Source organism: Mus caroli, chromosome 9 (genome assembly GCF_900094665.2).
Source record: "Mus caroli chromosome 9, CAROLI_EIJ_v1.1, whole genome shotgun sequence".
In the NCBI taxonomy this organism is placed as follows: Eukaryota; Metazoa; Chordata; class Mammalia; order Rodentia; family Muridae; genus Mus; species Mus caroli.
The window spans coordinates 17,526,553-17,541,387 of record NC_034578.1 but is presented as its reverse complement, the minus strand read 5'-3'; the positions used below and the strand labels follow the sequence as shown (position 1 = coordinate 17,541,387).

At 48.9% G+C, this 14,835-nt stretch overlaps 1 protein-coding gene across 2 annotated transcripts in view; it reads right to left on the bottom strand.

Annotated features, from left to right (window-relative positions):
- The window catches only part of C9H19orf38 (chromosome 9 C19orf38 homolog), an 18,313-nt gene extending 14,287 nt beyond the window's left edge, over positions 1-4,026 (bottom strand). The window contains exons 1-2 of one of the 2 annotated variants that reach the window (XM_021172591.2): positions 3,849-4,026; positions 1,213-1,533 (exon numbers count right to left, since the gene is read on the bottom strand). In XM_021172591.2, the coding sequence (XP_021028250.1) occupies positions 1,213-1,533; positions 3,849-3,891 (364 nt within the window). In that variant the 5' untranslated portion in view covers positions 3,892-4,026. The remainder of the gene's footprint in view (positions 1-1,212; positions 1,534-3,848) is intronic. The other variant, XM_021172592.2, reaches the window with a different exon arrangement.
- Positions 4,027-14,835: the final 10,809 nt, after the last annotated feature.

The window sequence follows — 14,835 nt, the reverse complement described above, 5'->3', positions numbered from 1 at the left end:
GAAAGAAAGAAAGAAAGAAAGAAAGAAAGAAAGAGAGAGAGAGAGAGAGAGAGAAAGAGAGAGAGAGAGAGAGAGAGAGAGAGAGAGAGAGAACGGGCATTTCCAAGTTGTTGTCCGCTGCTGCAGACTTAGATTCCTTTCCCAGGACTGAACTAGTGGGGAGTGGGATCTGGAGATCTGGTGGGCAGGATGTCTTGATCTGGGGAGCAGATCTTTGGCACGAGGGTCACCGTCTTCCTTTGACTGCAAGACCACAAGGCCCTGGTGAGAAAGGGAGCTCATGCCGGGCAGGCCGCTCTGTCTTCCCAGCCTGTGGGCCCTTCTGCGGGGTGACAGGATCCAGGAGGCCTGGTCCTCACTCTCAAGGATGACCTTGGATCTCTGATCCTTCTGGATGCACCAGCTGGGACTACAGAGGCCCACCACAACACCTGGGTCTTCTGTTTGTTTGTTTATTGAGTCTTCTATGTAGACCAGACTGGCCTCCAACTCATGGCAGCTCTCCAGACTTCAGGGATACACGTTTTTGCCACCTGCCTGACCTTGCTCCTTAAAACAATTTTGGAATTACATATTTCTTTATGTTGGACATGGGGAGGCAGTGTATTTGTGGCACAGCAAAGGTCAGAGGACAACTTTTGGGAGTTGACTCTTTCTTTACAGAATCTAAGGGGTGGACTGAAGCCAAGCTGGCAGGCTTGGTAGCAAGCTGCCTCCAGCACAGTCGTGGCACCCTCTGGTTTTGCCTGCCCGAGGGGCTTGGATGCCTTTCATTTACTACCCAAATACTAACCAGGCTTTCCACTCAGCTCATCCTAGGCCCATCCCTGGGGCTCCACACCTATAAGGCAAACCCATTCCTTTATCCAGGAAAGAATATAGGTAAGAGGCCTCCCAAGGCCTTTGCTTGGTCAGATGAAGAACTGATGTCAGCTATGGCCCACAAGCCCCTGCATCACCTCTCTGTCATACTTCTGGCTCTTCCTCCATCACTGAACTTCTGCCCTCCTGGGATCACCCACAAACACACAAAGGCGAGTGAGTTCAGCCCCAGGCCTTTGCATGCCTGTCTTCGTGCTGTGTGTCCTGGGTGTCTATCAGGTGGCTGCTTCTCTTCCTTCAGATCAATATACTTATCTGCAGACTTGAGCTTGCTCTGAAGTGTCCCAGGGAGGTCTAGGGCAGCAGGACCAGAATTATACAGAGTCTTACCTGGGAAGGAGACCTGCACCTGCTGGCTGAAGTCCGACAGCTGGGGCTGGCTGTGCTCACCCATCACACCATACTGACAGCAGAAGTTCCCCCCAGCAGCCTCACCGCCACCACCACTGCCACCACCAGTCACATTGAATGTTACACCAGGCCGATCTGAGGGGGCCTGTAGGAGCTGGACCACCTCTCCCCCTCGGAACAGGGTAAAATTGGCCCCTAGGATGCCCCCTGGGGCTGTGCACGAGATGTAGATGGGGTCCTCGCGGCTGCTTGGGTAGGGGGGCACCAAGGTGATGGACGGTGCAGGGATGGCCAAGGAGCCTGTAATGAAGAATGACAAGTTGAGATGGCTGTGTGTTCTCCAGACCAGATCACCTACACTATAGTGTCTGTGTGCCTACATGTGTGTACCTGCACGTGCACACATGTGTATGCTGGGGTCCAAACCATCCTGACATCTGAGGAGCTGCACCTCCAGGCACCCTTAATGTTTGTATCAGGACACTGGTGACCCCCTGACTACTCACCACTGTCAGGAGACTGGGTACCTGGTACAGGTGCTTGTCAGTGTTTAAGTCACCCCATTGACAGTGGCGGTAATTATTATACAGTCACACAGAGATGCTCAGTCAGCAGGACTAGCATCAGACTCTGCTGTGGTGCCAGGAACAAGGCAATATTATTATTTTATAGAAATGAAACAAGCCAGGGCTGGAGAGGTGGATCAGTGGTTAGGAGCATGGGCTGCTCTTGCAGAGAGCCTGGGTGTGATTCCCAGCACCCACATGGCAGCTTACAGCTAGATCCAGGAGGCCTCTTCCTCTCTGTGTAACTTAGGTTCAAAGGGATTTAATGCCCTCTTCTGGCCTCCAGAGACACCAGGCATGCACACAGTACGCAAACACACATGCAGACAAATCACCCATACACAGGAAAGAAAATGGGGGTGGGGGAGAAAATGAGAAGTCCAGGCTGCATGCGAGGAAATGGAGAAGACTACTTGTGAACTGAGGTGACCTCAGAGGACTTCCCAGAAGAAGTGACATATAAGCTGACCCCCTGATAGTGTAGGACTGCTATGAAGATTGAGGAAGGTCCTTCTAGCCTGAGGAAATGCTGTGGGAAGGTGGTAGACAGAGCACACAGATAACCGTGTGAGCCCCTGCCTAGAATCCCCCAGGGAGGGGCTGGGGTCGTGGCTCAGTGGCAGAGCCCCTGCCTAGAATCCCCCAGTGAGGGGCTGGGGTCGTGGCTCAGTGGCAGAGCCCCTGCCTAGAATCCCCCAGTGAGGGGCTGGGGGTGTGGCTCAGTGGCAGAGCACCTGCCAAACGTGTGTGAGGTCCCACGTTCATCCACAAGACCAGAAAAGAAAAAGAAAACCCAAGGGGTGAGTTCATGTTGTTTAATGAGAGGTGAGTACGAGAGAGAAAGGAGGGCGGAGGGATTTGTCTTACTCCTTGGTGTTGTCTGGAGGCTGGGTGTGGGGGTGGAGCTGGTCTTCTTGTAGGAAGCAGCCTCTGGTGGGACCAGTCCATTGCTTAGCTGTTACAATTTTCTGACCAGAAAGTCAGAAGCAACCCATTTTGTCTTTTTAAAAATGTATTTTATATGTACGAGTGACTTGCCTGCATGTATATCTAGGTATTATGTGGTCTCTGTGGAGGCCAAAAAAGGTGTTAAATCCCTTTGGACCCAAGTTACAGAACATTGTGATCTGCCTTGTGGGTGACTGGGAATTGGACCCAGGTTTTTGGAAAAGCAGCCAGTGCTCTTAAGGGCTGTGGCAGCTCTCTAGCCCCCTGTTCTGTCTTTTATAAATTAAATTTATAGCCCGGCAGTGGTGGCATATGCCTTTGATCCCAGCACTTAGGAGGCAGAGGCAGGCAGATTTCTGAGTTTGAGGCCAACTTGGTCTACAGAGTGAGTTCCAGGACAGCCAGGGCTATACAGAGAAACCCTGTCTCGAAAAAAAATTAATTTATTAATTCATGTTATGTAGGTGTGTGGATATTTGTGCCGAGGTATGTGTGTGAAAATCAGAGGACAACTTACAAGAATTGGTTTTCTCTTCCCACCATGTGAATGCTAGGGAAAACTCAGGTTGACAGCAAGTGCCACCAGCCCTCTTTAAAGAAACAAACAAATCACACACACACACACACACACACACACACACACACACACACACACACACACACACANANANAGAGAGAGAGAGAGAGAGAGAGAGAGAGAGAGAGAGAGAGAGAGAGAGCCATATCCAACCCAGGCAGGCACTCTACCCTTGAGTTTTGTCCCAGCCCCTGAGCAGGGGACCTGCAGATGACACTCCACAGAGCTTGGGAGCTAACCTTTCCTAATTCCACAACTGCCCAAGTCCTGGGCAGGCCTGGATGGAGCCCAAGGGGGTGGTGGCACTGCTGGTGGGAAGGTGTTTCTACAGAACTTGTCTCCGCAGAGCACAAGAAAGCTGGGATGAGAAGGCTGTAGTCAGGCAGTTTCCCAGGCTCCAGGTTGACCCCGGGGGTGGGATGGGGGGGATCAGTGTCATCTAATCACTGTAGGGGCAGCCCCACTGTGCTTTCTGCCCTACAGGGCAGCTGGGTCCATCCCCCAAGGGCAAGTTTCAGACTCACCAGATGCAAATAGCAGAATGGTCCAGGGCATCTCTCCTCCCATGTAGGGCTGGGAAAGCTGGCCAAGGCCACGGGGATCTGGGGCTCCCTGCCAGCCCGAGACCACAGTGGAGAAAGGAGAAGCGAGTGTTGGTTTGTACAGTTTCCTGGGTGGCAGGAAGTTGCACACAAGCTTGGGCACCAAAAGAGACTCCTGTCCCCACCCATTCCCCAAACACACAGCCAGCCACCCCACAAGTGCCCAGTGGCCCTATTGGCTACAGTTTTGTACACTGCAGCCGGGGAAACGTTTGCTTCCTCCTTTCAACCCCAAGAATCTTGGTAGTGCCAGTGTGCTAAGAGGGAAGCCTCTACCCAAGCACACCAACAAAGGCAAAACCAAATGACCTGGTGGCATCTGGGGATCAAGACTCAACCAGAGTGTCCTCAGGCAAGGTCTGAGTACGGTGGTATCTCAGCTGCTCTATTGCGGGGATGAGAGTAGTGGACATTCATTCAATCAGGGAATCCTGAGAGCAAATGCAACAGTGTAGCCAAAGGGCCTGGCTCCTAGCCAAAGAATGCTGGCCTAGAATTCCCCAGCTAGGAGCTGGGGGGCGGCTCTGTGGGAGAGTGCTAGTCTAGCTTTCAGTAGCTACATGCCTAGAGGTTTGCAGCTTTGGATAAAGGCTGCAAGGTTTCCTCAGGGAGTTGAAGGCACACCAGGTGAAGGAGACAAGAAGCTTGGCTGGGCAAATTCTGATACAATTCTTTATCATTAACTTTAGTTAATGGTACATTTTATTTAGTTCCCCATTCAATCATAAAATGCGCCTGAGGGTCTACTGTGTTTTAAATGAGAATGTCTCCCGAGGCTGTGGCATTAGAACAGGACAGTTGGTGTCATTGTTTGTGAGGTTCCAGAGGCATGGCCTTGCTGGAGGAAGTACACTACTGGTCACAAGCTCTGAGAGTTCAGACCGTGGTTCTTCCCAGTTTATTTCCTGTCTGTGGTTCAAGATAGCTTGCTCTCTGCTGCTGTTCTAGCCAGCGCAGGAGCTGCCTCCACTCCATCGTCACGGAGTCTTCCTCTGGAATAAGCCCTTCCTTCTATAAGCTGTCTTTATCAGAGCAACAGAAAGTAACTGGCACACTTACGGAGGGAAAGTGGCTAGAGAGGTGGCACAGTGCTTAGGGACGCTGGCTGTTCCTCCAAAGAAGCTAGGTTTGATCCCAGCACTCACATGGCAGCTTTTAACCAGCAGTAACCCTGGTTCCAGGGACCCATGCCCTCTTCTGAGTTCTTGGGTTCTACACACAAGTTGTACACGCAGGCAAACCAGCCATAAACAAATAAACCTCGAAAAGACGTACATCTCTGCTAGAGCTACAACGATGGCTCAGACATTAAAGGCTAGGCTCACAACCAAAACAAACGTATAAGGAACACATCTTAGACTCCGTGCAAGGTCAGCCTGAGCTACATAGTCACACACACACACACACACACACACACACACACACACCCTTTTAAATTTTTTCTCTGATACAGAATTTCTCTGTGTATCTCTGGTTGTCCAGCTGAGACTCTGTCTCAAAAACAAGACAAAACAAAAGGAAACAACCAAACAAACAGTTGCCATGCCTTTAATCCCAGCGTTCCAGATCAGGCAGGCAGATCCCTGTTTGATGCCTGGTCTATACTGTGAGTTCAAGGACAGCCAGAGCCACATAGTGAGACCCTGTTTTGAAAAAAAAAAAAAGAAGAAAAAGGCAGAAAAACAAAAGGCAGACAGTCAACAAAAAGCCATCAGAGTGCCTTTAGCACTGAGACAGGGTCTCACACAGTCCTGGCTGACTGGGAATTCATTATAGAGTAAAGAGTGACCTTGAACTCGTGTGTATGTGTGTGTATATGTGTGTGTGTGTATGTGTATGTATGTGTATGTGTGTGTGTGAGTGTGTGTACACCCTCGAACCCTTGATGCTCCTATTTAAAAAGAAATCCAGGAAAACACAAAAGACAGGGCTGGAGAGATGGCTCAGTGGTTAAGAGCACTTACTGCTCTTCTGAAGATAATGAGTTCAAATCCCAGCAACCACATGATGGCTCACAACCATCCATAATGAGATCTCTCTTCTGGCATCTGAAGACAGCTACAGTATACTTACATATAATAATAAATACATCTTTAATTACATATAATAATAAATAAATGTTTAAAAAACACACACCCAAAGACAAATAAAGACAAAAGAACCATAAACTGGTGCTTAGAAAAGATTAACAAGCCAAACAGGGATGGTGCACACCTTTATTCTCAGCACTAGGGAGGCAGAGGCAGGTGGATCTCTGAGTTAAAGCAAGTTCCAGGACAGCCAGGGATGTGCAGAGAGACTCTGTCTCCAACCCCCTCTCCCCCCAAAGAAAAGATTAATAAAGGTTAACTATAGCCGGGCGTGGTGGCACACTCGGGAGGCAGAGGCAGGTGGATTTCTGAGTTCGAGGCCAACCTGGTCTACAGAGTGAGTTCCAGGACAGCTAGGTCTACACAGAGAAACTCTGTCTTGAAAAACCAAAACCAAGAAGGTTAACTATAAAAAGAAATTAAAAGCTGGAGCAATGGCTCAGTGGTTAAGAGCACTGTCTTTAATCCCAGAGGACCCAGGTTCCGGGCACCCACATAGTGGCTCCTAGCCATCTGTAACTTCAGCTCCAGGAGGTTTGGTGTGATACCCTCTTCTGGTCTCTTGAATGTACCAAGCATGCATGTTGTCCATAGATGTGCATGTAGACAAAACACCCATACATATAAACATGAATCTTCAAAGGGATGGCTTGGTTGCCACTGAACCAGGTGACCCAAGTCCCATCCATGGAGCCTAAAGTGAGAGAGAGGATGAGTCCCACGGCTTGTTCTCTGACCTCCATGTGGGTATCAGGGCACACGTGTCATACAACATAGGCCCATATATACATACATGTAAAATAAATGGAACAAAAACATTTAAATCCCTAACAAGACTAATTAATCAAGGCAATAGAACAAAAATGTACCCAGGAATAAATAGGAGAGGCCATTACAACACATGGAAAGATAATATGTTGGCAGGTTTATGCACACTGTTTTAGGTTTCCATTGCTGTGATAAAGCACCTTGTGGTGGGAAAAGTTAATCTTATTATACTCCCACAACACTTCATCATCAAAGAAAGTCAGTACAGGAACTCAAGCAGGACAAGAGGCAGAAACCGATGCAGAGGCCATGGAGGGATGCTCCTGACTGGCTTGCTCAGCCTGCTTTCTTATAGAACCCAGGACCACCAGCCCAGGGATGGCCCCAACCACAGTGGGCTGGCCTTCCCTCATCAGTCATCAATCAAGAAAATGTACCCTAGGCTTTCTCACAGGTGAGTCCGGTATGGACATTTTTCCATTGAGGATCCCTCTTCCAACGTGACTCTAGTTTCTGTCAAGTTGACACAAAACTCACCAACACACCTCTCATCCCGGCCCTTGGGAATTGAAGGCAGGAGTTTCAGGAGTTCAAAATAGCAAGGCAGAGATCCCCAGAGAAGCTAGAAAGATCTCCAGAAGTGCTATCTAAGCCGGGACCTGAAGGTGAGGATTAAATCTCTGTAGACTATAGCAGCCAGGGTAGGTGGTACAGTCACAGGCTGTGAGGTTACAGAGAACTTTGTATGTCTGACAGGGGGAACGCCCTTCATAGGAGATCATGGTGGCACACTCACAGAATCCCAGTTCTGGGGAGGCAGAGACAGATCTCTGTGGGTTCCAGGAAAGTCAGGGGAATGGGAGGGGGCATCCAGAGGCATCTCAGTGGGTAGAGTACTTGCTCAGCATTCATGAAGCCCTGGGCCCATCCCAGTGTGAGTAAATTCAGCATGGTGGCACCCAGACATCATCCCAGCACTGGGGAGATGGAGGCCAGGTGATTGGGGGTTCAAGGACGTTCTTGGCTGCTGCATAATGAGTTGGAGACCAGTCCAGACTACATTGAGACCCTGTCTCAAGAACACACAGGCTTCATCTTGTCCTTGGCATCATTTTAATGGAGTCTCATGCATATATGCACAGACATAAAATAAAAGTAAATCTTTTACAAAGTTTTGGATTTACTTCCTGTGGTTGAGGGATTTGGATGTCTGTGTGTCTGTGCACTAAGAATGTGTCTAGAGCCGGGCGTGGTGGCGCACACCTTTAATCCCAGCACTCGGGAGGCAGAGGCAGGCGGATTTCTGAGTTCGAGGCCAGCCGGCTGTTCTACAAAGTGACTTCCAGGACAGCAAGGGCTTCACAGAGAAACCCTGTCTCAAAAAAAAAAAAGAATGTGTCTAGTACTCATACAGGCCAGAAGAGGGCATCAAACCCCCTTGAACTGGAGTTACAGAGGCCTGTGAGCCATTGGGAGTGCTAGGAACAAGGCCTAGATACTCCCACAAAAGAAGTCAGGGCTCTTAACACCGAGCCAGTTCTCCAGCCCCGCAATAAATAAACAACAAAAAAGAGGGGGGTGTACCTGACATTCCAGACCTGAAGTTTACTTTTAAAAAAAAGTCTCACCGTGGTGGTGGCATACAACTTTAATCCTAACACTTGGGAGGCAGAGGCATGTATATTTCTAAGTTCCAGGCTAGCCTGGTCTACAGAGCAAGTTCTAGGATAACCAGGGCTACAGAGAGAAACCCTGTCTTGGAAAAAAAAAAATCTTACACTGTGTCTGTGTGTGTGTGTGTGTGTGTGTGTGTGTGTGTGTGTGTGTAAAATCACTAGGGCCTGAGGTTGTTATTCAAAGGTATGATAAAAGGTAGTATGTGTGTGGGGGAGGTGTGGGTGTCTGTGCTTGTAAATGCAGCTCTGCAGGGAAGAGGAGCCAGGTGGATCCCTAGGACTTGCTGGACAGACAGCCTAGCCTACTTCACAAACTTGAAGCCAATGAGAGACCCTGTGGTGCCAAGGAGCTGTAGGAATGGAGAAGCAAGCCTGGAGCAAGAGTCGAGTCAAGGAATGTCTAAACCTGAAATCTGGCAGGAAGAGGATCTCTGCCCCCCTGTTCCAGTGCCCAAGCCTGCGTGTTCCTGCATAGATAGCCTGGTGCCCCAACCTTTGCCCCACTGGGGGAGGTCACATTCCTTTGCTCACTGACAGCCTGAGGTCTCCAACCCCCAGCTGTCCCCTCCCTGCTTCCCCACTCAGGATCCACTGGTTGTGACTGTGGGCCAATCATACTGCTATACTTGGGGAAGCGGAGCCTGATTAGCAAGACCCTGTCTTCAGAAAGCATGGTGTATGATATCTAAGCTGCATTCAGGGTTGTCTCCTGTCTTTCATGCAGACTCCTGAATTCATGCCTTTCCCAACTCCATAAAACTGTGGGAGATGACGTGGACTGAGTAGAGGGAAACTAATACTGGTAGTGACACTGCAGGGTCAGAGGCTATTGCTGTCCCAGGCCTGAGTCCCTGAGGAGGAAGCAGACATGGGTATTAGTTGAAAATACATACTATCTGGGGCTAGAGAGATGGCTCAGCGATTAAGAACACTGACTGCTCTTCCAAAGGTCCTGAGTTCAAATCCCAGCAGCCACATGGTGGCTCATAACCATCTGAAATGAGATATGATGCCCTCTTCTGGGGTGTCTGAAGACAGCTACAGTGTACTTACATATAATACATAAATACATCTTAAAAAAATAAGTAAATAAATCTTTAAAATAAAAAAGATACTGTCAGCCTGGCGTGGTGGCGCACGCCTTTGATCCCATCACTCGGGAGGCAGAGGCAGGTGGATTTCTGAGTTCGAGGCCAGCCTGGTCTACAGAGTGAGTTCCCCAGGGCTACACAGAAAAACCCTGTCTTAAAAAAAAAAAAAAAAAAAAAAAAAAAAAAAAAAAAAAAGAAACTGTCTCAGCAGGCTTTGGCAGCTAGACAGAGGCTAACAAAGCAGAAGGCAGGGGTGATGATTAATCTCAGCTGTCAGTTTGGCTGGATTGATCAAATGTCCCAATCTGTAATACACAGCATTGAAGAAGCTGAGGCAAAACGATAGTTCTGATAGCTTGGGCTGTGCAACAAATCCCCATTAGGAAAAACAAAACAAAACATACTAAGAGATTCCCAGATGCCTGGCGTACTTTCCTGATTATTTTTGCCCTTTCCCCACACCATAATGCATATGATAATTAATGCTGTCAACATGGGGATGGAGAGATGGCTTAGTGGCTAAGAACACTGACTGCTCTTCCAAAGGACCTGAGTTCAATTCCCAGCACCCACGATGGCCTGTAACTCCAGTTCCAGGGAACTAAAGTTGCAGGATATTTGATCACACTATGAACCCCAAGACTGTGAACTGGAACCCTGTTGTGGTGTGGCTCAGCCCTAGCCTAGCACACACTTTTAACCCAAGAGCTAGATATAAACTCAAGCCTAGGTCAAGAGGCAGAGCAAGCAACCATCAACCATCCGACCGACCGACCGACAGACCAACCGGGAATGAACACAAGAAAACCCAGGAAAGAGAAGGGCGGGCTTTGGGTTGCCAGGTATTTAAGGCGACGGGAAAATGACAAGCAGCTTTTGCCTTCTGGGGTTTCGAGGCACATGAAGGGCAGTGGGTGCTTTCTCTGCCTCTCAGAACTAGCGAGCAGGCTTTCACCTCAGCATCTGCCTCCTGAATCTTCATTGGTTAAAATCCAATGGTTGGGGTTTGTGGTTTTTTTTTTTTTTTTTTTTNAGANAGGGTTTNTCTGTGTAGCCCTGGCTGTCCTGGAACTCACTCTGTAGACCAGGCTGGCCTCGAACTCAGAAATCCACCTGCCTCTGCCTCCCAAGTGCTGGGATTAAAGGCCTGCTCCACCTCTGCCCAGCTTGGTTGGGTTTTTTAATAAGAAAGTATCCTCTGACCTCTGCAGACCCAGCACTTAAAAAGTGGCAGCAGGAGACAGCAAGAACCTGAAACAGCAAGAGGCTGTGAGAGGCCTTTCGTGAAGCTGTGAAAGTGAAGCCTGAATTTTGTGTTGCCAAGGAGAGCCATACACAGGGTACACAGGGCACACCAGCCCCGGAAAGAAGCGCTTGTTGGAGGTATCACAGCGGGAAGGCTGGGGCCATCTAAGCCTCAGACACCACACATGAGGCTACAGAATGTGGAGTCTTCCTTGCTGGGCTTTAGGTCTTGGTTTGGCTCCACATTTCCCCACCATGCTCCCTTTTGTCCCTTCTGTCCCTTTTGGAATGGTAGTATGTACCCTGTGCCATCATGTCTTGGATGAATGTAATTTGACTTTTTAAAAATCCTATAAAGTAGCTGGGCAGTGGTGGCGCACGCCTTTAATCCCAGCACTCGGGAGGCAGAGGCAGGAGGATTTCTGAGTTCGAGGCCAGCCTGGTCTACAAAGTGAGTGCCAGCACAGTCAGGGCTCTACAGAGAAACCCTGTCTCGAAAAAACGAAAAAAAAAAAAATCTTATAAAGGATTAGGGTTAAAAGTTTTCCTCGAGTCTCAGAAAAAGAGTTGAACTTTGAACTTCTAAAGTTTTTTTAAAATGCCTATCTTTATTTCCTGTGTATGGGTGTTTTGTCTGCATGCCTGTCTGTGCATCACAGGCAGGCAATGAGCGCTGTACATCACAATCCCCTGGACCTAATGCTGGAAATGGAACCTGGATCCTCTGCAAGAGTGTCCAGTGCTCTGAGCTGCTGAGGCCCAGCCCCCTTAAGCAGTCTGGAGACTGTGGTAGGTTTTGGGGGGACTTTTGAAGTTGGACTGAATGCAGTTTTGTATTGTGATGTGGCTGCCAGCCTTTGGGGGTTTGAGTGAGACTGGTCCCATAGACCCATATTTGCATGCTTACTCCTAAATTGGTAGAATGTTTGGGAAGGATTAGCATGGGCAGTCCTGGAGGAAGCACCACGGGGGTTTCTAAGCCTCTCAGCATCCCCAATGTGCACTCTCTGCTTTCTGCCTGCGTTTCCAGATGTCTGCTCTCAGCTGTTGCTGCTGCAGTTTGTTCTGGTGAGATGGACTCTAACTCTGGAACACTGTAGCCTTTCTTGTATACGGTGCCTTGGTAATGATACTTTTTCACAACAACAGGAAAGTTAGTGATACCACTTCGTTCACCATTGTGGTTCCATCTTTCTTTTCTCTATTTCTTCCCCCTTTACTTTCTCTTTTCTTTTCTTTTATTTTCTTCTTTTCTTTTTTTTTTTTTTATTTTTATTTTTTCCAGAGCAGAGGACCGAACCCAGGGCCTTGCGATTGCTAAGCTACTTTCTGTTTTCTTTTGAGACTGAGTTTCACTCGGCAGACCTCAGTGGCCTCAAACTCAGAGATCGGTCTACCTTTGTCTCCCAGGGATCCTGGTTGAGTCCTATTGTGCTGGGCCTTATTCACATAACTCGTATTTTATTATTTTATGTGTGATGGTGTTTAGCTTGCATGCATGTGCGTGGACCTCCTGTGTGTGGTGCCTGAGAATTCAGGAGAGGTCCCCTGGGACTAGAATTAGTTGTGGGTCACCATGTGGGTGCTGAAAATGGTCCCCAGGACCTCTGTAAGGGAAGCTGGTAAGTACTTAGTCCCTGAGCAGCCTCTCCAGGGCCAGGATTATGCCTCTTATATCTGTGATGCCCACCTTTGTGACTCATATCCATTTGAAATGTACACATGTACACCTGGGGTTGGTTGGTTGTTTTCAAGACAGGGTTTCTCTGTGTAGCCCTGGCGGTCCTGGAACTTGCTCTGTAGACCAGGCTGGCCTCAACCTCAGAGATGCACTTGCTCCTGCCTCCCATTTGCTGGGTATTTTAGTATCTACTTTCAGTTTTATTTACGAGTGTGAATGGCAAGTTCTGCTAAGTCTGTCGTAACATTTAGAGGAATTGCCAGAGTGTCTGTTGCCTTTCCCGTTTGTTGGAACTGCAGGTTCCCATTACCACCAGTTTACCAACATTCAGCTTCGGTTTCATGGCCTCTCTAGTTCCCTAACAACTCATGAGTGAATGTCCTTTCCTGTATTTGTTGGGTTTTTAGACAGAGTCACAGTGGTAGGGGGAGTCACAATGGGGAATGGGGAAGCAAGGCCATCACCCACCCTCGGAGCATGAAGTAGATAGACAGTCCTTGGTAAGAAGGAATTACAGGCAAGCCCTTTATCCTATCAGCCAGAAAATGTTGGGTTTTTGGGGGAGGGGCTGTACATCAGAGGTGGAAGCCTATGTAGCATACAGGAGGTCAGGGTGTCTCGCATCTGTAACTGCAGCCCTTGGGATGCTGGAGTAGGATGTTTCTGGCATTCTTTGTTAGGGTGGGGTTTATTGGCCTCAGCTACAAGAGACCCTGTTTCAGGACAGCCGTGGTGTATGCGTACAGTCCCAAGGATCTACGACAGGGAACTCAGTACTGCCCTGTGAAGATGAACATGGACCATGATGCTTGCGGACAGAAGCCAGACCGAGGATCATGGATATTTTTTTTCCTCTTTCCTTGGTTCTCTTAAAAGGGGGGTAGGGCTGGTGAGATGACTCAGGAGATAAAGCCACTTGCCACGAAGCCTGACTACCTGAAGTGAATCCCCAGAGCCACTCGGTGGGAGGACAGAGATAACTCCCGAAAACCACCCTGTCCTGCCGAGAGGTATGGTGCGGCGCAGCCACACCCAGGCAGAAAATGAATCAAACATAGCAAAAGAAAACAGGGTTCAGCTGGGCATGGTGGCACACGCCTTTAATTCCAGCACTCGGGAGGCAGAGGCAGGCGGATTTCTGAGTTTGAGATCAGCCTGGTCTACAGAGTGAGTTCCAGGACAGCCAGAGCTATATAGAGAAACCCTGTCTCAGAAAAAAAGAAAAGAAAAAAAGAAAAAAAAATCTCTAAAAATCCCATTGAATTCATGGTGTGGCCATTGCGGCTAGGCATGGGCTTGCCCTTACTTGTGGCTTGTGTACTCAGTAAGACTCTATTGGAGAAAACAAATTTTTCCTTTGTGATCAATCAACACTTGGAGACAGCTCCTAGGTTAGTGTTTTAGTTAGGGTTTTACTGCTGTTAACAGACACCATGACCAAAGCCACTCTCATAAGGATGACATTTAATTGGGGCAGGTTCAGGTTCAGAGGTTCAGTCCATTATCATCATGGCAGGAAGCATGGCAGCGTCCAGGCAGGCATGGGGCTGGAGGAACTAAGGGTTCTACATCTTGTTCCACAGGGAACCAGGAGAAAACTGGCATCTTCAGGCAGCTAGGAGGAAGCTCTCTTGCCCAATGGGCAGGGCCTGAGCATAGGAGACCTCCAAAGCCCACCCCCACAGTGACTCACTTCCTGCAACGAGGCCACACCTCCTAATAGTGCTGCTCCCTGGGTCAAGCATTTTCAAACCACCACAGTTAGGGATGTGCCGGTTGGTATCTACTTCCCTTCTCAGTGTTAAGACCCATCTGGCTTGAACCTGCGTAGGCCGTGTACATGCTGCCTCAGCCTCTGTGAGTTAGTGTGTCTGTCCTGATGTGTCCAAGAGACCTTATTTCCTTGGCATCCTTCAACACTCTGCCTCTTCTTCCACATAGCTCTCTAGGCCCCGTGGGGTGAGGTGAGGGGGAGGCATTTGCTGGAGACATCTCTTTAGGACTGCTGTGGCACGACTGTACCAGCGTATCATGCAGTCAGGTTACAGTTTAGACGGAAAGGTTTATAGGTGAGTTGGCATTCACCCTTCCCCTCCAGTAGCGTGCAGAGTACCATCCAATACCATGAGCACCAGTCAATAGGGTGAGGGCAGTAGGTAGGCACTAGCATGATTTCTTCATGTTCAGTGAGATATGCGTGGTCTTCAAGGCTTCACCATCGGTTGTGAAGAGCAAGCGATGGTCTTGACAGGAGCTGAGGTTTGGGAGCTCGCACAGGGCTGCCTCTGGCCAACAACTCAATCACACAGGGCTTCCTCTGGCCAACGACTCAATCACACAGGGCTTCCTCTGGCCAAC